We start from the raw sequence: 24,391 nt of genomic DNA, 5'->3' as shown, positions 1-24,391 counted from the left end.
GGTCATGGTGGTACACCCTGTCAACACGAGGACGGGTCCCGCCAGTTTTGAGAAGTGGGGGGGGGGGGTAGGGGGGTATGATTGGAAATAGAGAGGAGAGAAAGAGTGGGAAGAAAGGATAAAGGGAATAGAAGGCGATAGGAAGGAGGAGAAAGGGGGGAGGAGAGGAGAGAGGGAGAGGAGAGGGAGAGGAGTAGAAGGAAATGAAGAGGAGGGGAAGAAGAAGGATGTGAGAAGGGGGAGAGGAGAAGGAGGTGACTGGGAGAAGGAGGGGAGAAGGAAAGGGAGAGGAAAGGAGACAGGAGGGAAGAAAGAGGAGAAGTAGGGGCAGAGAGTTAGGGATGAGTAGGAGAAGGATGGGGGAGTAGAAGTGAGGAGTAGAAGGAAGAAGGAGTAGTAGAAGGAAGGAGTATGAGGAGGGGGAAGAGGAGGAAGGAGTAGGAGTAGGAAGGAGTAGGAGGAGACGGAAGAGGAGGAAGGAGTAGGAGGAGTAGGAGGAGAAACCACTGCCCCCCCCCCCCTGATAGCTACCTGTCTTGGGACCAAACCCGTTCCACCGACGGAGCATTTAGCACTTTCTCTTAATAATAAACATTAATGCAACCCCGTACGGTCGTAACCGTTCCTGTAAAGGGTGCACACTCACCAGCGATGCCCTCCCCTCCCCTCCTCCTCCTCCCCCACCCCACCCACCTCCTCTGTTGGTTTACCGCCCTTTGTTAAGTTATCTAAAGGAATTAGTCCAACACAATGATCGCCTGGATGTATCGTATGATATCTAACACGGGGAAAGATCCTGGGCGAAGTGCAAGGATCAACAAGACATTCACCCCCCATTATGGGATGGCATCAGATAACGTGTGAGCCGAGCACGTGAACCCCTGGACCACCACGCCCCCTGTGTTGTAGTTCTACAAGGCTAAGTCGTGCTAAGTCATGATGCGATTTGGTGTCGCCGATAAAAGTGGTTACGTATTCGGTCATGTTTGTGAGCAAAACGACGCAAAAGGTTTCATGGATTTTGATAAAAAGAAAATAGTAAATAAATATACATACATACATACATATACCAAGGCTTTTTCCCCCTTACAAGGGGGGTAGCCAAAAAGAAAAAGGCATAAAATCATTCCCACCCATTCCATCCCTGAATACACTCCACACCCCTCCACCCTCCCTCTTATCTTAGCACTAAATAAAATCCCTGGTCATCTGTACCTGGGACTTATTTTGTTTATTTTTTAATGAACTGCTTTTCTGGAGGTTTGAGCCCTCTGGAGTGTTTTGAAGTCTGTAATGTTCCACAAATAACTAAGATAAATGGAACAGCATACGGGTGTTGAATGGTTGAGAGGTTTTATGTCTTGACAGGGAAAGGTATTTTTGGTACATTTATGGACCGTACTTGCCGGCGTATACATGTTTTTTCAAATGCATGTTTGGTATATGTATGTACCGTATTTGCCGGCCTATATGACGCTTTTTTTTTCAAATGTATTTCTGGCGTATACGACAAATTTCCCCTAAAATGCACCACAAAATTGCCCTACGTCTAATACGGCCATCTTACCGATGCCCAGAATCATACATTTTCCCTACAAAAAACTTTAAATAGTTTTCAATACACATATGGCGAAACATACTATTTTTCCACAAAATATCCTTGTAAAATAGAAGATGCGTCTTATGCGAGGGTGTGGACTATACGCCGGCAAATACAGCATTCTCCTCCTTCTTATCATCACTATTGTCAGTAATATTGTTACTATTCTTGTGCCAAGCCATAAGTGATAGCGAGTTTTCGAGGAAGACCGAGAAGGAAGACGAATGGGGAAGAGGGATGGGAGGTGTGTGGATGCCTCTCGAGCAGCGAGGTGAAAGTGCAAAAGACAGAAGTGAACGGAAGGTGATTGTGAATGGGCGATGGGATGTGCGGCCCGAAGGAATATTCTTCTCATCCGCTTCGTAAATCCCAGTGGAGGGAGAAGGGGAGGAAGGAGGAGGAAGAGGAGGGAGGAGGGTCATTATATGATGAAGCAATGGGGATGGCAGGTTTGGGGCAAAACAGCTTCAGTTGTCGGGACCTTATATGGAGGAACTGTGCCTCGCTGCATTGCCTTTGGTCCAAGCAGAGTGGCGGCGGGTAAAGGGTGGTCCTTCTTCCTAAGGTGCTGCGGAGGACGGCTGGTGTGTGTGTGTGTGTGTGTGTGTGTGTGTGTGTGTGTGTGTGTGTGTGTGTGCTTTAACTGTATAATACATAGCTATATACTTTCATTTGGTCACCCCCCCCCTTATAAGAGGGGGAAAAGCATTTGGAGAAAGTGAGAAGCGTACGCCAGGAGGCGATGAGTAGCTAAGGCCGAAACCGTCACCTCTGCTCTACCTACACGCTTGGACTACAAGAGTCACGGCTGGGAATCTGAGTGCGGGACTCGAACCCGCGACTAGGAGAACACGAGACCCTGGAATACATACACTATTCTTATCAACATGTTTCAGTGTTGTTCCTATTCGATCGAACATGGCCGAAAACACAAAAGTGCACAACCCGCATCCTTTCGGATATTGTTTGAGATCCCGAGTTTTCCTCCCTCCCTTCCTTCCTTCCTTTGCGGGATTCGAGCCGGACTGCCCGGATCCCTTTTTCCGGGTCATCAACCACGTAGTGACGTCACTCACAGAAGCTCTCAAGTGATCTCCGACCCATCCCCAACCACGACCACCCGGGAAGGTACTAAACCTCTGTTCACACTAGCGGTTTGAATCGCGCGGTAACTGCGGCGATACCGCATAGTTAAGAAAAAACTACGCGGTTACGTGTGAACGCCTTTACTGACTTTGTAATTGAACCGTCGCGATCCAAACCGCAAGTGTGAACAAAGGCCTTGATGTGAGTCTACATTGTAGACGAAAGTATCGCTGTCGTTTCCTCGTGTAAATCGCCATTAAAATATACAAAACAAAACTTCACATCATAATACATTGGAAAACTTTGCTTTCTTAAAGAGAGAGACAGAGAGAGAAAGATTATAAGTTATCGAAAATATACGACACGAGGTAGGAAAAGCGCCGTCGTCCATTTGGTTAAAACATGTGAATTCCACGCCTTTGAGAGTTTAGCAGATTGTTAAGTTCATTATTCAAGTTAAGTTTGGTTACACGTTTCTGATTTGTCCGATGCGCCAGGAAGAAAGTGCCCTCTTGATCACAGGTGAAGGTTTTGGCGAATTTTCAGTCATAACTCGCCAAACCGGCCCAAAACGTGGCGTGTTGTTTACAGCCCTTCGGCGATACTATCGTCTTCATTTTCGCCTCCACGCCAGTTACTCTCCAAGACTCTCACCACGACATTAACCCATTCAACTCCGATGACAAGATGTTTTGTCATTTGGTCAAATAAAACAAAAAATCATAAAACACCAAAATGTTTTATCAAACACCAGAAAAATATGACGTCAGTCCTCACTTCGCTGCGAGCGAAGCGAGGATTGACGTCATATTTTTCTGGTGTTTGATCAAACATTTTGGTGTTTTATGATTTTTTGTTTTATTTGACCAAATGACAAGACATCTTGTCATCGGAGTTTAATGGGTTAAGAAACAAAGGTCCGCCAGCGACAAGCCGAATCGCACGCTCATCCTCCCTTAGGTTGCCAGTTTTGTCCTTTTTTGACAATCGAAATCCTTTTTCATATAGTCTTTTTTTTTAACTACTCTCATTTTTTCTCTCTATCAATAGATCGTTTCTTCCATGAAGGTATGAAAAGCTTCGTAAGAATAAACTTATAACCTTATCATGCTGAACAAGCAAGTTTCCAATAACTACCCAACCCGCAGTGTCTCACACGATGGATTTACAATCAACAATTACGGGCAACATATTCATGTTTATGTCCATTTGACCAAGATGCTGCGGCCTGTGACGCGGAACCACCCTCAATAAATCACGCCAAGGGAAGAACCCGCCCATGGGGGAACCAGACTACGCCCTCAGACACTGGGGCGTCCAAGAGTGCCAGCCCCGCCCACGACCACGTGGGCGGGACCCCGCCTCCCCTTCGGGGCAGTGACACCCTTGAGATTTTATTCTGGTTAACAATAAACTATTTTATTGACCTACTTTGACCACACAGGCATGGCCCTAATGTTTGGCTTTCGTGTAAGGCTGGCATACACGTGCAAGTAGTAGGAACGTGCTGGGGCAGGCTGAAAAATTCAGTCTTCAGCTTATCCTACTCCTGTGACCCTGAGCACAAACTGAAACACAAATTGGGACGCAGGCGACACAGGCGACGCAGCACAGGGCAAAGGCAGACTTCCTTTTGCTGAATTGAAGTACAGTTTGAACTCTCATCGAAATGCTTCTACTGTAGATCTACTGCCTCAGCATTCCAAGTGAGAGAGAACTGCCTTTGCCCTGTGCTGCGTCGCCTGTGTCGCCTGCGTCCCAATTTGCGTTTGAGCTGAAGGACAGGAAACGGCGGAACGTACACACATTAATAGGATACAGCTATTTTGCGCTCATGGAAACGCGCGCGGGGTGCCCCGTCAACATGATGCTCGGCGATAGACAGGACGTCACCAAAAGACTGCCACCGGGGCACGACAAGCTACAGGAAACAGTGATAAACACAATGGAATGCAGAAGAGAAAACTTGTTTGTTTGTTTCTCTGTGCGTGTGTCTATGTGGTTATAAGGGGTTGGATCCGTGTTCATGGGGTCCCGGTGTGTGTGTAAAATAATAATAATAATAGGTTTATTGAGATAGCAGTGATGCACTGACAATAATACAATAGAGTTCTCTTATGAGTAATACAGTAATTATAAGAGTGATATGCCTAGTCTAAGTTTTATAACGAGTTTATTGTGCGAACAATGGATGGAATAGCACTGTTCTTGTAACGGTCAGTCCTCGGTGCTCTGATGGGTTTGATCTTGTTAGAATGTCGTGTTGCGTGGCGCGCGCGCGCGTGTGTGTGTGTGTGTGTGTGTGTGTGTGTGTATGTGTGTGTGTGCGTTCCAGTATAAATATATTCACGCACTGCACATGTCTCACGATAAGATTCGATTAAACATATAATTCGATCTATTCTCACCATAACATCCGCACTCACACATCACCAGTACCATTTCCCAGGCAGACACCCAACCCATCTCTACATACAATTCATCTATCAGCTCCATCCCAAGGAATCGCCAACGAGGGGGGCTGCCCTGTGAGCAGGGTCAGCATGAAAGGATGGGAGAGGAGCAAGCAATATGCACACCATTCTCTGCTGGCGTTCGGTGATAAGGCAGGTTGGTGCTACTCGTCTCCTCGCGGCGCGGCGCGGCGGTTTAATTTCAATCTAATTTGAATTCATGAACGAAGTTGGGAGTAAAGTTAGTTAGGGGCTGAGTGCTGCTGCAGACCACACGGACAACAATGACAAAATTCCTTCAGCGCGGCGCCGGCGCCACACTGCCCCCCCCCCCCATAGGTTCTTGTCGCCAGGCGATCTTACCATGGCATCTCCATCGATCCAGATATCTCCCCTGCCCAGAACCACCGCAGCAGACGAATAAAATCACCTGGCGCCAACGGCTGGCACTGATAGTACAGTCGCCACCACTTATAACTGGTACGGCGCTAAGGCCATACGTTCACACGTGACTAACGTACATTTGTTTACGCATAAATATAAAGGCAATGCGCGTGGGTTGTTTACATTCCAGTACTGGTAGTTCATTTTTCAGGGCGTGATTAAGGCAACGGCACAGTGTCAACACACACACAGCACAGCGCTAGAACCACTCTAACCATTTTTATAACTTCCTGCAATTGTACTGTGTTACCTTGGGCGGTCATGTTGGTATAGTTACGATATCACTGAATTATGTGTCCACAATAACTTCTGCAGATAAATATGTACGTCAACAATTTAAGTAATTTCAAAATAACACAACGAAATACATAATGAGTCAATTTGGTAAAAAGGAGGGGGGGGGACGTTTCGAAACTGACCCGAACTCCTTCCCCCCGAACTGTCACCCGAAGTCCTATGGTCACCTGGCGCCTTAGAGCCCCGAGATCGACAGAAACACAAGAATGCTCGGTGGCCCTGCCTTCCACCAGAACAAAAATAAAGTTAAATAAATCAATAAATCAAGCAAAAGCTGTAACCCCCTTCCCACGGGAATACAATCACCTGCCGGCAGCATAAAATAAAACGAGTAAAGTGCCTTCAGGTACGTAAGGTTCTCATTGTGATAAGTCACACAAGGAAGAGCGCCATTCGGGTTTGATGACGCTCTTAAAGAAGACAAAGAAGACCAGGAAGAAGACGAAGCGGACGAATAATAATAATTGGACGACGAGGAAGAATAAAACGACCAAGAAGAAGACAAATGCTGAAAAAGACGATGAAGAATAAAACGACCAAGAAGAAGACAAATGCTGAAAAAGACGATGAAGAATAAAACGACCAAGAAGAAAAAAAAGACAAGTCAACCTTGTCGAAGGAGGAGGAAGGCTTGAGGCTAAAGTCTTCTTAAACGCGTACAAGGAGGGACGATCACGAACGACCAAAAAACCGACAACAAAAAGAAGATCGACACTGACACGGACAGCGGTGGAGAGACCGACCCCAAGGGTATCACATTGGGCTATTTTTCCTCCGACATCCTACCTCTAACCTCCATTTCAATAACTAGAATATGACCTCGTTTACACAAATCTAGACTTCTCTAAGAACATTCCAACAGTATGTCTAACATTTGTATAGGTTTACAATATCTTCGTTCATCGTTCAACTTTGCTATATGTGACGGAAAGATAATTTGATATTTGGAGATTTGAAAAATAAGATATTGCAACCATAGTCGTTTTTCCTGAACAGAACTCTCAACTGTCGGAGCTGGTGAAGCCTGTGGAAAACCAATGCGATAACACCTTTAAACGCAGATAAGGAGGAACGATCACAAAAGACCCCAAAAAAAAAGACGACGACAAAAAGACGAACACAGACGCGGAGGCACCGACCTCACCCGCACGCGGCACAAGAACGCGAACCAGGAAATATCTGGGGCTCTCGAACCCTTCTCAACACGGATCCATCACCCCACAGTCTTTGTTCTGGCTAAAGACACGTGATTCCATGCACCTGAGGGCTGGTGGAGGGACGTGACGTCATCACGAAGAGGGTGTCGGTCAGTCCAGATCCCTTTCAGACCGGGGACGTCCCCTGGACCGCATGAAGTATTCCAGAAGAATGATGTTCTCGTCGCAGCGTTGAAGCAGTTAAGGAAATTGAGTTTAATGTTTCAAGCGAGGACTTCAGGGTACGATGTGGGTACGGGGGGGGGAGGGGGAGGGGGGTTTAGGAAACCTGAAAGGAGGTTGGAAGGGATGGAGGGAAGGCATGATGGAGGCGAGGAGTGAAATGGGACTGGGAGGGGGGGGAAATGGAAAAAAAGTGGAGCAAGAATAGAGACAGGAGTCGGGGGAGGGGGGGAGAGGATGAAGGAGGGTGAAAATGCAAGAGTAGGAGTTGGTGGGGGGGGGTGAAGGAGGGGAGGGAGTAGGTCGAAAGTCTCCGAGGTGACGAATGGACTGTCCAAGAAGAAAACTTTGCGAAACGTTGGCAACTGTCGAGAGGAAACGTTTGTTGATAAGGCCACGGAGAAAGTTGGAGGACGAAGAGGGGGGGGGGGGTGAGGGAGGAAGGAAGGGAGGGAGGGAGTCTTTGAAGGAGGGAGGGGAGCCTGCGTAGAGTGAGCGAGTTACATTCGGGGGGGGGGGGGGTCCCCACGTGAAACATTGGTGAGGAGCCAACGCCCGGAGGCGTTGAGTACCTGCGGCCGAAGTCGTCACCTTACTCCTATGTGCCCTGGACAAGTAACAGTCACTGCTACGAATCGAGGAGCAGTGCGGGATTCGAACCCACAACATGCTTCTGATTACGGTATCGTTCGAAAAGGTTTATTGTATTATGATCATCAGCCCCAAAATTCAGAGGAAATACGGGCCATACTTGCTTGCTATGCCCTCTGACCTCGGGGCTCTGAATTTTTGTTTAAGACTAGATCTAATATCATACATTGTTGAATCCAGAAATTGGTCCATTCCAGGAGCTAAGACGAGGAGGAAACAATGGGTGGTGGGTGAGAGTGCGTGCATCCCTTGACTGGATACCTCCCTTATAAGGGAGAAGAGTGAGACCCTTTGTGTATGCACTATATATATATATATATATATATATATATATATATATATATATATATATATATATATATATATATATATATATATATATGGGCAAATTTTCTCTTATACATACTTCATTGAAAGTGATCGCTAATTGTGCATTTATTATTTCCCACAGTAAGACACATGGAAAACACATTTAAGAAAATAATAAATGTGCAGTTAGCCATCACTTTCAAAGATATATATATATATATATATATATATATATATATATATATATATATATATATATATATATATATATATACATATATAAGCGGTAAGTCACAGCACACACCTCAAGGCATACACAACACAACATCACTTTGACGTCACCGATCACAAGTCATCACAACCACAAAACATCACCACTTCAGGACATCAGCCCGCGGTCCCACTCAACAGTATCACCTCACACCGTGCTACGTATCATGTATCACCATCACATCACTCCCCAATCACCCCCTACACTGGACACAGCACGAGTCAAGTTATATCACCAAACCATCACACAACACATTGTAACACAAACCTTTGGTACGGAATCAACAATGGAGCACAACGTAACACGCTCAGGATACTAGAACATATACATATATATATATATATATATATATGTATATATATTACATCAATGGTTCATCAACTTGGACAAATAAGAATAAACACTTTAATTAACCGTTTCATCGTTGTTACAATCAAATCTCTGCTCTCAACTTTCCTCCTGAATAACAGAAAGTTGCCGATATAGAAGTTTCCGGAAGATAAGACGTCCTGCTCTGACGTCACCGATCCAGCTAATGATGACGTCATCATCACACGCGCAAGAAGCCCAGCACAACCTCTTCAGTACTGGGTGGGACTTTTCCCTTGTATTTACCTGCCGTCTGGTGATTGAAATCACCTCTATGGGGAGGTTTTATTTACCATTATTATTATATATGTTTATTTTCTATTATTTATTTCTTATAAATTATTGTTATTTTCTGATTGTTTATCATCATCTAATTACTTTTTTTACGCATACGACCTAGTTAAGGACCAAAAGGTCTCCTGTCGGCATGCTTTACCTTTGTAAATCCTTTGTAAACTATACCAAGCCGATTTGGATATTCCTTCAATTCGCCGTCAGGCGATTTTATTCATATTGAAGGAGAACCACAGAAAGAAAAACGGGTTAACAGCCTATCTTGACGAACCGTCCGATTACCTCACTTGTAAGTCTGCGTGTCGGCAGGCGATTTTAATCAAGAGAAAGAATGCCGTTCCCCTTGTGATGCCGAAGGGTCAAACACACTGGAACATGATCCATGACAAAACGTCATGCATCACATTACACGTCATCACTGATTTGGCTCCGATTTCCTCACCCTATACTGGGCAGCAAACACACCATCATCCGTGAATAACGGCACCTAGCACCCATTGCACATTATGTACTCAAATTAGTTTAACTCTAAAATTAACAAAAAAATTTATGGTGCCAGTGTATCTATGTTAACGCAATAAACCTAATATTATTATCATTATTATTAGCATTAAGTCATGCACCCACCCTAAACCAGTTACCGTCCACAACCGAATGACACAATCGACATGGCCGGTGTAGGGGGTTGGTCCCTGACCACCACAAGCGCGTGCACGTGACTGGACAAACAACCGAGCGCACGCGCGCGCGCGATACAAATCACCGCAAACACGCGCACGTGCCGGCAAGAGCACGTGGCATCACCGAACGCACACGAACCAAATACCTTTTCTTGTTCCGTCGCTCTTCCGAATACTTGGAAGTTCTGAAGGAGGAGGAGGAGGAAGAGGGGAAAGAGGTCTCGTAATACCGGGAGCTGAAACCGGATAGTAAGTAGGGCACACACCGTGCTAGTAAGCGCCAAAGACCCGATAATAAACAAACATATAAACAAAGTGCAGAGGATGGGAGAACGGGCACGCAAGGGTGAAAGCCTCCGAAAGACTCCCCCCCCACCCCCACACCTCCGCTCGCCACGTGACACGGCCTTACGACACAGCGCGGGGGTCATGGGGACCCTGCTTCTGACACTTGACACACGGGGACCTCGTGCATTCATTCCTGCCATCACCCACGCGTATACCGTGTCACCCTCCAACCGGCTCTTCCCTTTGTAATCGCAAGACACACGAGACTCTTGAAGCAGAACATGACGGCACCGAAGGCCTCTGTGACACGGGAGAACTTGCAAATTGTCAAAAGTATTCCCTCATGACTGACATGCGGAGCACCGAAGGCCTTTGTGACACGAGAGAACTCGCAAATTGCATAAAAAGTCTTCCCGCATGCCTGACATGCACAACATCAAATGCCTCTGTGACACGGGAGAACTTGCAAATTGTCAAAAGTATTCCCTCATGATTGACATGCGGAGCACCGAAGGCCTCTGTGACACAGGAGAACTCGCAAATTGCATCAAAAGTCTTCCCTTATGTCTGATATGTACTACACCAAATGCCTCTGTGACACGGGAGAACTTACACATTGTATCAACAGTCTTCCCGCATGCCTGACATGCACAAAACCTAAGGCCTCTGTGACACGGGAGAATTTAAAAATTGTATCAAAGTTCTTTCTTCATGCTTGACATGCAGAGCACCAAAGGCCTCTTTGACATGGAAGAACTTGCAAATCATATCAAGTCTTCCCTCATGTCTGACATCCACAACGCCGAAGGCCTCTGTGACACTGAAGAACTTGCAAATTGTACGAGAAGTCTCGCCCCATGCCTACCACGCAAAGCGCACAGTCAATTTAAATCATCCGGAGTAAATCGTACACGGAGAACCCATCGAAGAAACCCAGGTTGGAAACTAAATGAATAGCAAAACTGTTACTCCATCACCCTTCATACAAACAGTCCCTAGGATAGAGGTCAGATTTCTGACTTTACAGGTATTTCATTAACAAGTCTCCTAAAGTCTCGGAGACTCATCCGAACACAGAGTGCCCATATCTGGGACAACCTAAGAGACCGCAAGAACCGGCCGATGGCCCTGAACGAGACCTCCGGAGACCCAACAAAAACAAGGGCATCCCAGGGACCCGCCTGGAAATACCCTGAGGCAGAGACAGGGAGCTCCCGGCTTGCTCCTGAAGGTCTGCACAGTCTATGAAAAATAGGTTCCAATAACCACCCGCCGCCCCCACCCCGACACCTGACCCCGCCTAAAGACGGTAGCCCCCGACCAAGGAGGAAAAAGAGGAGGAAAAAGAGGAGGAGGAGGAGGAGGAGGAGCACTTGCGCAACGTGGGTCTGTTCTCGATCCCGCCAACAGCGCAACAACAGTAGCCATCTGGTCAACGCCAGCTTCTTCCGCGCACAGTACCCAACCCCCGCCCACCCACTCACCATCGCCCCGGGGTCCCGCTTCTCACTTCGCGGGGTCCCAGCGGGGAAGGCGGACGCGCCTCCTTCGTCTAGCCCTGCCCCCAGAGGCGGCCCTAGCCTGCATAGCCTTGGCCCCGTCGGAAGATGCTGCCTTTCTCCCTCTCTCTCCCCCTCTCTTTTAACGGTCTGTCTCTGGCACACAAGCGCGCGCGCGCCCACACACACACTTAGCTCTGAAACTAGGTAAAACAATTGGAGGAAGAGACAGGACCCTGCAAGTGCTGCCCCTTCACTGTATATCAGAATTAGGTAAATACACACACAGGACTCACGGCCGTTGTTCCTTTCCTGTATAGTACAATTAGGTAAACACCTACACACGAGAATCCTTGCTTGCCTCACTAAGGATCGTATCCTAGGGCTTCTAGATACGAACCTTTTCAAAACGGTGACCTCACTTTCTAGCCGATGACCTGACGATTTAATTCAGCTGCAGAGTAACACCCAGGGAGGCTTTAGTCCCTAACACAGTTCGCTTCCCCATCCAAAGTCTCCGTGGCACTCTCTCAGTGAAGAAGTTTTATTTGCTTATCTATTTATGTATCTATTTATTTATAAAAACTGGCACAATCTCTTCTTTCACACTGAAAAGCAAGAGCGAGGGCAAAACCTGTTTCGTTCCCTTTGCGCCATCAGGTCCTATAGAGGCAACACGTTAGTGATCCAGGATCCCTCGATGAAGAAGAAAGGCCAAGATTATAAAATTTCGAAAAAAAAACACGACCCCTTCCCCTTCCACCACAACCCCCTCCAAATAAAGCTCGTTTCACACGTATCGACTTTTCGCCGTGCGCCATCCACTACACGGCGTCGTGCTCTCAAATAGCCATAGGTTGTCTAAGGGCACTTTCACACGTCACGACCACGAGTGAGAGTCTATAGACACCCATGATTATATGAAAGCACGACGTCGTGGCGTGGACGGCGCACGGAGAAAAGTCGATACGTGTGAAACGAGCCTAAGCTAATGAAGACTAACCTGAGAATCGAAGGAATGAACACATGAGCCCCCTTCCTTGATCTTCGCCAGGGGGACCGCGACCCCAAAACGACAGAGACTGAAACTGTGGTAGTGATTGTGTGCGTGTGTGTGTGTTTCACATTGGTTCACCAAGGTCTTGGATCACGTGTTGGACTTATGATCGACAGCATTTCCCTCCCGAAAGAGAGCTCACACTTCACATATGACCGATCTATGGATAATGCTGTGACTTTACACGCAAACACACACCCAACTCCCCGCCCACGAGAGTTGAACTAACGACCCGCAGGGCTACTGAAATTATTTCAGCCCTGGGCGGGATTCGAACCCGGACCGCCGTAGCGGCAGCCGGAAATTCTACCACTGCGCCACGAGTCGTGTGTGTGTGTGTTACATGAGCTAGGTCAGTTCTTTTTAACAGTACGAGTAAGTGGGGGACTGTGCCACCACCACGGCCATACTTATGAGAGAAAATAGGGGGAATGGGGGGGAGGGGGCGTATGCATTACGGGGTGGGGGGTGGCGGGGGTCAGGTTGCATGACGACGCACACCTAACGTACGAAACGACGACACACAGTGTGCGACGCCGGGGCCACAGGATGAGGGCAGCAACATCAGGAGAGAGGGGAATTCCAGCGGAGGGGGAAGGTGCCAACAGTTAGCGGTTCATATTATGAGACGAGGAGGAGGAGGAGGAGGAGGAGGGATGATGAAGTAGTGGGAAGAGGAGGGAGTAGGAGGAAGTGGTGGCAAGAAGTGATGAGAAGAGGAGGGAGGAGGAGGAAGAGGAATGAGGTGGTGGTGGGAAGAGGAGGGAGGAGGAGGAGGAGGAGGAGAAGCTGGAAGAGGGGGGAGGAGAAGGAGGTGGTGGGAAGAGGAAGGAGGAAGAGGTGGTGGGACGAAGAGGGAGGATGGGGTGGCAGACAGAGGAGGAAGAGGGGAAGACGAGGGAAGAGGAGGGAAACGGGAGAAGAGGGAAGACGTGGGATGATGGAGGAGGAGGAGGATGTGGTGGGAAAAGGAGGAGGTGGTGGGAAGAGGAAGAAGGAAAAAGAAAGAGGGGAGGAGGCGGTGGGAAGAGGAAGAGGGGAAGAAGAGGGTAGAGGATGGAGGAACCGTCCACCTCCACGAGGAGGGTTTAGAAAGAGGAGGGGAGGGAGAAGAGGAGGGTAAAAAGAGGAGTAGGATAGAAAGAGAAGGGGAGGAGGAGAAGGAGAAGGAGGACGTGGAAAGAGGAGAGCTCAAAAGGTGGTGAAAAGAGGAGGGAGGAGGAGGGGAAATGGAGAAAGTGGGGAGAGGAGGAATGATGAAGGTGAAGGGAGGTGAGGAAGAGGAAAGAGGAGGGGGAGGAGGGACGAGGAGGAGGAGCAGGAGGGTAGAAAGAGGAGGGGGAGGAGGGAAGAGGAGAATGAGAAGGAGAAGGAGGGGGGTTGAGGAGTGCACACCTGCAAATGGTCTTTCTTTCTTAGAGGGCAAGAGCAAACCTGTGGGCCGCCGTCTTCCACTCCTCTTAAAGTTCAAAACGGCATCAGCCTCTGAACATCTGAAACGGGTGCATGAAAAGGTATGTACACAGTTCACGTGAACATTGTGTGTGAGTGTTTACGTACAGTAATAAACGCGCATACAAACTGTTTCTCTTCTGCAACGTCATTCATCTGCCCTAGGATCTACCCTTTGTACATTCCCCATGTTCCCCTTCAACATTAGAACGGAGGAGACTGCAAGAGACCATAAGGCCTAGACTAGTCAGTTCCAAAGCCACGACTACCTATCGTTCCCATCCATAAAGTTATCTAATTTACTCTTAAAACATGATTATCAAGTATTTTTCCTTCGTTAACCACTATGTTGGTAAACCAGTTATTGCCTATTCTTATTTTTTCTAGTATAAATGAATTGGGAAAGAACATGGTTACCTCCACTTGCTTTAAGAGAAGATTAGTTAACTTTTTGGATAGGGGTGGCCGGTAGTAAGGGACAAGCTTCTGCTTAGTGTAGGCCTTAAGGTCTCTTGCAGTCTTCTCCATTTTCATGTTCTTATTACCAGGTTCGTACCATGGAGGCACTGTGCCCTCTAACCATGAACAATCAGATTTTTTTCTTATTCAATTTATTTTATTTATATTATTTTACATATCTATTCATCTATCGTTTTCCTCCTCCTATGGTCCCTTTTTAATCAAGTGATAACAGGAATTTCCAGAAAGATACGTTCGACAAGAACATTAATTTCCTTGAGAAACGTAGAGAGAGAGAGAGAGAGAGAGAGAGAGAGAGAGAGAGAGAGAGAGAGAGAGAGAGAGAGAAATATGTGGGCATCACATGTGCACCCTTCACACGAACGCACCCGTCACGCTGACAAATCTCAAGTGGAGAGAGAGAGAGAGAGAGAGAGAGAGAGAGAGAGGAAATCGAGAGGCAGGATGCAGTGCCTGGAGAGAGGGAGAGGGAGAGAAGATAGAGAAGAGAGAGTAGAGAGAGAATTGAATGAGGAGACAGAGAGGCAGGATGCAGTGTCTGCACTGCACCGACACTGAAAAGGCCTACTACTTGACTGTAGTAAAGGCAAGCAACTCTCCTGGCTGGCGACCAGTTCTGGGAGACTTGCAAACCCGCCCTCACCGATGCCAACCGGACCATGATTTTGATAAACGTGAGAATAGCGTGAGGGCGATTTTTATCACGCCCGAGCCTCACGCGCGTGAGACAACGATGAATGATGCGCTCCTGGAAAGCACACAACCGCATTTCCGAGAGCAGCGAGGTCCTCCACAGGTTCCCTTCCTGCCGTCAGGCGATTTTAATCAGTTCAGAGAAGAGGGCAGGTAGAGAGAGAGGGAGAGGGAGAGAGAGAGAGAGAGGGGGGGGGGAGAACGGCACGGTCCCTGGCATTGTCTATGGCAACTTTCATCAGTATAAGAGCATAAGAACGGGGGATACTGCGAGAGGCCGTACGGCCTACACTAGGCAGTTGCATGCCCTCCCTATCCATAAAGTTATCTAACGTTCTTTTAAAACGACAAATAGTTTCAGCGCTCACTACATGGTTACTAAGTCTATTCCATTCGTTAACCACTGTTAGTTTTTGCCTATTTCCTTCTCAAATCTAAATTTGTTCAATCACGAATCACAGGACAAAATAGAAACTCCTCCCCCAAACAATGACGTCACTCCTGACATGTTATCCCATTGGCCAAAAGGAAGGATCTCTCTCCACCGCTTGGCACCAGAAGGTAGGAACTTGAGAACGTTGTTCTTCTCCCCCCACCCCCACAGCGCACTCCGAGGTAATGACTGTAATCAAGACTGTTATGGTTTTACGCCTTTTTTCATTGCAAGACTCGAACTGCTCTCCCATTAGCCACAGTTGCTCCTACCCCCTTGTGCGTTTGTGTGCCTAAAAAGGCCCTGTCCACACAAGCGATTTGAACCGTGCGGAAACCGCGGCGGAACCGCAGAGTTAAAGAAACACTGTGCAGTTGTATGTGAATGCCTCCAGTGACTTACACAGTAATTAAACTGCCGCAGTTCAAACCGCCGGTGTGAACAGGGCCAAACGAGCGCCACCCCCGCAAGCCACCAACCCACAAGCCCCACTCCTCTTCGTGAGACCTTAAGTCATGAATAAAGCGGACCCTATATGATCAATATTATTGCGCAATATTCCGTATTGTACAATATTATTGACGGTGATATTTGAAGAGGCAAGCGTGTTTAGCCTGTACATTTGATGTCTTCAATATACTGTCATTCTCTAATACCACTCCTACACCGTCAATAATATTGCACAATACGGAATATTGCGCAATAATAATGATCGTGCAGACCACGCTTAAATGAATGAATACAATCAACAGCCTATGCTTGGTACTTCCCCACCCCCTTTTGCCATGTTCTAGAGATTTTCGTTTTCTTTTCTGTACTCGGCGTTGACAGGTAATTCGATTCACATGGAGAGTTCAAATCCCGCACTCCTCTCGACGCCGCCAAACGATTCTAATCACACAAGGTACGCATCTTCCCCCAACAAAATTAGTTAAAAGCCTAAACTTAACCCCGTTTAGTTACTAACGATAAACTAACTTTAGCCAGTACAAAATACAAAAATATGCGAACAAGTTAGAGGAAGGTTGCAATATTTATGTTCATTAATTTCTTCATACACCATCACTCGGTCACTCCCTCCTTCACGGCCCTGAACTCCCATTAATATCTTCCTACCACATTATGTTGCACTTAAACCCAACCATATAATAATAATAATAATAATAAATGATCATATGTCACAATGTCATCATCACCTGATGTGACGTGATATTTCTGCAGTCTTGGGTCATGTAAGTGACGTCACGCCTCCCAAGTATGACGTGGTTATACCTTCCATCATGCTGACGTACTATGTGTGACATGCATAGTACGTGTATAAATATATTGTATTCATACACGTGTGTATCATACGTATGTATGTAGTTAGATATGCATGATATACAAAATAATTGTGCAATATCAATATTTAGCAATGATCATACGAAACACTTAGAAATGAACGAATACGGGAAGGAAAAATAAAAACAGAAAAAAAGTTCATCATAATTTCTAAAACAAATTGGAGTATTATTTTTCATCACTGAACATAATTCAACTGGAAACGCAGAAGTTTTACACTTAGTAATGGGGACTGTAAATTATGGGAATTATATATTTCTGATACAAAGATTACTATCATAGTATAAGATTTTAGTACAAAAAATCGCCGAGAAAATTGGGTATGTATTTTGTTAAATAATCAATGTAGACGTAATTACGTATAGTTTCTTAAATCCTTTGGATTAACGAGTATATTGATCAAGGGTGGTTGGAAAGGATATCATTAGTCATCTAAAAAATAACAGATCGTTGAAGCAATAAAAAAATACAGTAAATGTTCCTATTCACTCTTATCAAGAATTATATAAACGTATAATATAGAGTTCGTCTCAAATGCATAAAATGACGTCATGTCGCTTGATGCTCAAACACACTTCTTAACTATTGCAAATCTCATCAGCACAATTACTTTAGTGAAAAAAATACATAATCCTTCTTTGTGCGTCAATGCATTAGCATGATCAAATAAAATACTTATAATAATTTCATCAAAATAATTTTTCACTTTATTTGACAATTGTCTTCCATAATTTCAAATCCTTTACACTAAAGCAACAACAATGTTAACAGAAATATATGATTTCCGTTATCTGCGAGATATAATAAAGTGTATTGTAGTTCTGCGTTACTAGTTGAATTATATATATGATATGATATTGAGGAGAAATAACCATTTGTTTTACTAAAGTATTAAGACGACATATCCCAGTACTCTACAACCTTTCTCGTTTCGTTCATATCGCAATATTTCGTTCAGCCATTTCACAAAATACTATCTTGCAAAGTCGTGTAACTTATTCCAAGGCTCGCCCTCATAATGTTATATGATTCTTTTACATTTTGGACAAATAAAAAATATAAATAACCTGACCGATACTATCTGAATAATAAAAAATACAATGCATTTAAATTTGCATTTTATGAGAGTAACTATGGTTTTTTATATACATTTCATAAAAATCTAATATTTTCAGTAGCTAACAATCACTCCCTCTGCTGTCCGAAGAATTTAAAAACCACCACATTTTTTGGGAAACTGTGCGTACGTATAACTTACAATTTCAGGATCAGCTAATACCACAAATGATTGTATTTACCCATACCACCACATATAGACCCGATTAGCTGAAAAAAATCGCCCAACGTCGACCAAAACAAAAGCTTATGTTATAATAATCATCCTCCGAACACAATGATACGCATACACTCACACTTTCCTTAACAATGTCGCTTTAACTATTATCCAGTCTATCGCCAGACTTTTGTTCATCACCTCGGGAAGAGCTACAGTCTACCTCTAGGTGTTCAGGGTTGAGGTGGGTCGCATTCCACTCAACTCTCAACCTTATAACCCCTTTCCAGGAACCTACGTGACTCAACATCTAGCGAATGGTTTTGTTGGGATTGTTTACAACACAAGCCGCATACTCATCGCCTTTGCACAACAAATCACGAATACGCACGCACGTGCGTGTGTGATTCACAAAGGTCTTGGATCACGTGTTGGGCTCATGACCGACAACTACTACCCTCCCGAATGAGAGTTCAGAGCTCATATGTGGCCTGAGCTATGGGTCATGCTGTGACCTTTCACAGACACACACACCCAACTCCTTGCGATCTATGGGTCATGCTGTGACCTTTCAGACACAACCCAACTCCTTGCGATCTATGGGTCATGCTGTGACCTTTCACAGACACGCACACCCCAACTCCTTGCGATATGCTGTGACCTTTCACAGACACACCCACCCAACTCCTTGCGATCTATGGGTCATGCTGTGACCTTTCGAAGACACACCCCAACTCCTTGCGATCTATGGGTCATGCTGTGACCTTTCACAGACACACCCCAACTCCTTGCGATCTATGGGTCATGCTGTGACCTCCCACAGACACACCCTAACTCCTTGCGATCTATGGGCCATGCTGTGACCTTTCACACACACACACCCCAACTCCTTGCGATATGCTGTGACCTTTCACAGACACACCCCTAACTCCTTACCCAAGTGCCAATTCGTGTCTTTAAATGTGTGTGTGTGTGTGTGTGTGTGTGTGTGTACGCGCGCGCCTAAAAAGAAAATCTGCACAGGATCCACAAGTAAAAGCTTTACATCGCAACAACAATCACACAAATATGAACACCAAAACCATGCTAAGCAAATGGAAAACACCAGGTCACTGTAAGATGGAACTATCAGTTATACATGTATCATAAGGGGAAAAACCTTCAAACACATCCCAAAGTAATAAACAATAACCCCACAGTGACACATACTCCCAATCAACGTCACGCCCTTCCTTTGCAAATACTTTAACAACATACACAAGCCTACTATTAATACTAAAAAACTAGTAAAAATAAATAAATAAAAATTCATACTGACCACAGTGATACGATCAAGATTCATTCTATAACAATGTTTGGCCACTACGAAATAAACAGAACACTGCTTTGGGCAGAGAGGTCTGCTGTCACAATTCAACCCTACCCTACGTACTACATGTGGCTTGTCACTTCAATACAGCACAAATTACAATACTGAGACACCTGTAGCTACTCAGTACCCTTTTACCATATCAGTATTCCTCCATTCTGATGCTGTAGCCTTGGCTCTCTCTAGCACAAGACCCGCAGCCCCAAGATACCCGCCCACGGCCACCGGTATGGCCCCTAGGTCATACAAACTAACAGGTATTGTTCGAATTGCGCAATCGTTGATGAAAAAATGTCCTGTGCCCTTTTTATGGTCAATATTTGTTATTATGCACTGGCAGGACATACATTAAGCATGATTAGGAAGAAAGTATATACCAATTTACTTTCCCAAGTCTCATCCTCTGAGACAATAAAAACAAATTTAACCTAAAAATATGCACATGTTACTTGCTGAACAACCTATTCACTTTCCCTAAGCTTCATCTTCTGATATAATGAATAACATTTCACCTTATATCTTTTATACACACACACAATTATATATATATATATATATATATATATATACACACAAAATGTATATGTCACTTGCTAAATATTCTATGAAAATTAAAGTGTGGCAAAATGATGATGACATGGAAAAATATATTTTCAACTACTCTACAAGCTTGTTCTGTCCATCATCAACAATACAGAAATCTTGCACTAAATATGGTGATATCTACAGTCAAGAACACTTTACAACCAAAAAAGTCCACTGTTGCATCCATAAAGTCTGACTTCATCACATACTATGAAACACCAAAATGTAGTTTTTACCATTTATCACCTATGTAAAATCATCCAGGCATTAAAAAGTTCACAAAACAACTTTAAAAAACATACATCCACTTGAAGAATCTGGCAAGAACTGAAGCATTACAAAAAGTTCAACTAATCGATCAAACTGTAGCCTCAGTTCTTCTTTGCCATAAACCCACAACACTTCAAACGCATAATGTCAACACCATAAAATGATGGCATTAAGCATGGCAACCATTCAAATAAAGCAGAAAACATAATGAGCTTAAGTAACCTTGCCATTACTGTGGCAATGTAATAAAAAAATTCCATGATCACCAGAAACAACACAAACCTAAAAATCAACAGGATAAACATCTTAGTGGCATGCCAGGTCTCCTCTTGTACAGTAAATATTATTTGCAAACAGACTTGCAGTGAACCCTTGTCATTGTAAACAAACTGCAAAAGTCGTGTTCATGCAACAAACAAACTCCAAATTATCTTCTTGTGACTAAACTGCAAACAAATTAATTTGTTGCCCCAAAGTCTCTTGCAGGAGACTCATTGTCCCCAGGTAACCAGCAGTGGCCTTCAGTTTGGTCCACATATCAATCAAGAAAGTGGTGTTGTGTTGCTGCTACAACAGGACAAAGTAGGAGTGTTCAGTATCTTCTGTGTGGTGATTGCATGTGAGGGGGAGGGGCAATATTAGTATACTGGTACTTCTTTACTGATGGCTGGTGTCTTGAATATACAAATGCTAATGTGATTCTTGTTTGTCGAGGGAGTGATTTCTAAGAGAAGATGCCATGGGAGAGTTTATGGAAAACTGTGTTAGCATTCAATCTCAGTGACTGTTTTGTGATCGGAGTGTACTTTTTTTTTTTGGATGGACATGTTCCGAGACACTGGCAATAGTATAACACTGCTGTAGATGTTTGTGTACTATAAGGCTGATGTCTTAATTTTTTCTCATTCAGTGGATTGTGTTTAGGTGATGCAAGGAGACTGAGCAGGAATGAGGGCTCCTGCAATTCTTGTCCATTGTAAATTAAACTACAAACTCTCCTACTTATTAAAAAAATACACATCTACCTTAAATATATATAAATAAAACAATGAGAATAACAGAATGCACCAAAACCCATTCCAACTGCTCTGAGAAATAAAATTCCTTTTCATAGAACATCATATGAAAATGACTGGTAGTTCTATGCAAGACCCTTTAACACAAGTCATCCATCTCTTTACATCACACAAGCACAGCATATTGGGGGGAAAAAGGCAACATACTACTCAAATATCTACAACAATGCACCTGTAACCAACACACACACACACAAAAACATTCCCACTCAGATCACAAATCAAGCATTCTACGACTGACCACCAAGCAACCTTCTCCATCAAACTGCTCTAGAATTTTGACCCAGAGAAAAGTTCCTCCTAACAGAAACAAGATTCTTCTTAGCATGACTGCACCCAGGTTACTATCCATCACTAAGTCCCAACACTGAACAGGCCTGGCCACAGAAACAAATTGCCCCTGACACAGCCATCACACGAAAGACATTGAACAACTTATCTTACACAGCCCCACCCTAGCCATACCCAGACAACACAATATTTCTTCCCTGAGTGACTTATGGGCCAATCTTGTGGCTGTTACTAGATACATGGGTCTCTTGCAAGATGCCTGGGGCAATAGATTGATTCATTAAACAAATTATATATATTTTTTTGTACAATAACCGCAAGCAGTGCCAAAACTATTAACAAAAAACAATAACAAATCCACTGAACTTGTGTGAAGTCATTGTCAACATTACACAGCCAATACAAGGCAAACTTTGAAGATACACTTATAAGAAAAAGTATTTACAAAAAACATTACTTGACCACATATAATTTACTTTATTGTCTACACCAGAACACCAAAAAACCTTTTCAACTTATCACAAATTAAACAATTGCGAGAAAAACTTTTCATCCCAATCAGTAAGAACCAAACACCAAAAATAATAATAAATTCATAAAACTATAAATAAAATCACCTCAGACTTTGATTTAACAACCAACAACTCCAAACATTTTCATTTATTCGGCTATAACACTGTGGAGTATATTTCTACGAGAAACAATGCATAATAAATCACAATCTCTCATAACCCGATTCATTCATATTTTCTATAAAAAGAAAACATTGAGTAACACTTGTAAATACATTCATATACACTCTCAAATTTTATGTCTAATAAAAATGTGCAATAAAAGTCAACAACTGCCTCAACATGTGCCACCTGTGATATCAAGGTCTAGAAATTTCTATCTGTATGAGTGGTAATAACCCAATGGTTATTTATTAACTAACCACTAAATATATCCTGTTAGTAATGACTTTAAAACACTCATCTATTATGTACTATGGCATACAAAATTGAAAATAGTTCCTAACTCTACCATCTCATTTCTGTCAATTTGGACCAACATCATTTAACTGTGAAAAATATTCTATTGTTGTATCCACTAATCTCTATGATTCTAGCTCGTTGAACCAGTGTAACACAATACAAACTGTGTTGGGTCCTTTCCCTAGCCACTAGTCCACTATGTAACTGACTTTTGTTGATCAGTGCACGGATGACCATTTGTAAACAAGTGCATGATGTATTATCACCATAAAAACTTGGCCCAATGTCAACAAAACGTACATCCTGGATAACCTAAGCTAAAGCGAAACGTAGTAGAAAGTTTCATTGCATAAGAGGTAAGGTTTATACTCATTTTCACACGGTCTACAACAATTTATTTTGAATCTGAACTCCGCCGATTCAAACCAAAACAAACAGCTTGAATGCAGACGACCAAACATTAGAGACACGGACTAATTTGTTCCTTCATCAATCACTGGCGAAATATATGCAATTTGTGGCACAAAAGAAATCAGGACAACTATAATAAACGAGTGAACATAATGTATTTCCATTACGAACAGCTACACAGAGTTGCGCATGCGTTTGGCAGTTGCCCACCCCAACCACTCTCGGGTACTCACCTCTCTTCGAATGCTTCGAGCAGCCGCATATCCAGAATGTTTTCGATGGGTTCCCATGTGTTATGCCTGGTAAGTAATACAAAACACGCGTTACATTTTCAGTATTTGTTCGATAATATACCAGGAATATCAATCATCACCACAAGACAAAGTTAAATAAATCCATACTTACTTGTTCGACCAACCTTTCCATTTCACCAAATATTCCACCCGCCCCTGAAAAGGCAAACGAAAACAAACATTAATTGCGAGAAAACTGCAACTTATCTGATATTATGTACTGTTTCCTTCACTAAGGTTTGTATTTTCAACGCACCTTTCTGACGCGTTTTTTCTGTATACATTCCGCAGCGTAAACACGATCATCTGATGCACTAATTTCCATTTTAAATAAGCATTTGAATACGACCCTCACGGCAACACTGCTTCACTCAGACTGAGTAGTTTCGTCCGCAAACCGCTCTAGTACTACGTCACTTCAGGCCTGCCAACCCTTCCCAACACTCGCGGTATATTGAAACCAACTGTCTGCTTTTACACATATATCTCTTACGTAAAGGTTTTCAAATTCCCTGAGGTAGTTTGTAACGATATAATTCGTGTTTTGCCACCCTTTTATAATGACTAAAATCTCTGTTTGTTTGGAATATTTTATTGAAATATTGTCTGTACGACCTGTTTCCATCCGACTCACACCTTCGGAGAGGATCTAGAAGTCGGAAGTAGTAAATACTGTTGTGTTTATTGATGTTTGTTTACAAGTGAATGGTATTATCACCATAAATGACAATGTATAGAAGCTTATTTTTTTGACAAAGTGACTCTTGGGCCAG

At 44.0% G+C, this 24,391-nt stretch overlaps 1 protein-coding gene across 1 annotated transcript in view; it reads right to left on the bottom strand.

The window, feature by feature from the left end:
- The window catches only part of LOC143037428 (uncharacterized), an 82,713-nt gene extending 58,700 nt beyond the window's left edge, over nucleotides 1-24,013 (bottom strand). Inside the window, exons 1-3 of the mRNA XM_076205613.1 lie at nucleotides 23,875-24,013; nucleotides 23,731-23,774; nucleotides 23,559-23,624 (exon numbers count right to left, since the gene is read on the bottom strand). Coding sequence (XP_076061728.1) covers nucleotides 23,559-23,624; nucleotides 23,731-23,774; nucleotides 23,875-23,943 — 179 coding nt within the window. The 5' untranslated portion in view covers nucleotides 23,944-24,013. The remainder of the gene's footprint in view (nucleotides 1-23,558; nucleotides 23,625-23,730; nucleotides 23,775-23,874) is intronic.
- Between the last annotated feature and the right edge of the window lie 378 nt (nucleotides 24,014-24,391).

The sequence above is a fragment of the Oratosquilla oratoria genome, chromosome 22 (assembly GCF_046742065.1).
Source record: "Oratosquilla oratoria isolate Oo_2021 chromosome 22, ASM4674206v1, whole genome shotgun sequence".
Lineage (NCBI taxonomy): Eukaryota > Metazoa > Arthropoda > Malacostraca > Stomatopoda > Squillidae > Oratosquilla > Oratosquilla oratoria.
The sequence above is the reverse complement of the archived record's forward strand: the minus strand, read 5'-3'. Positions and strand labels throughout refer to the sequence as shown.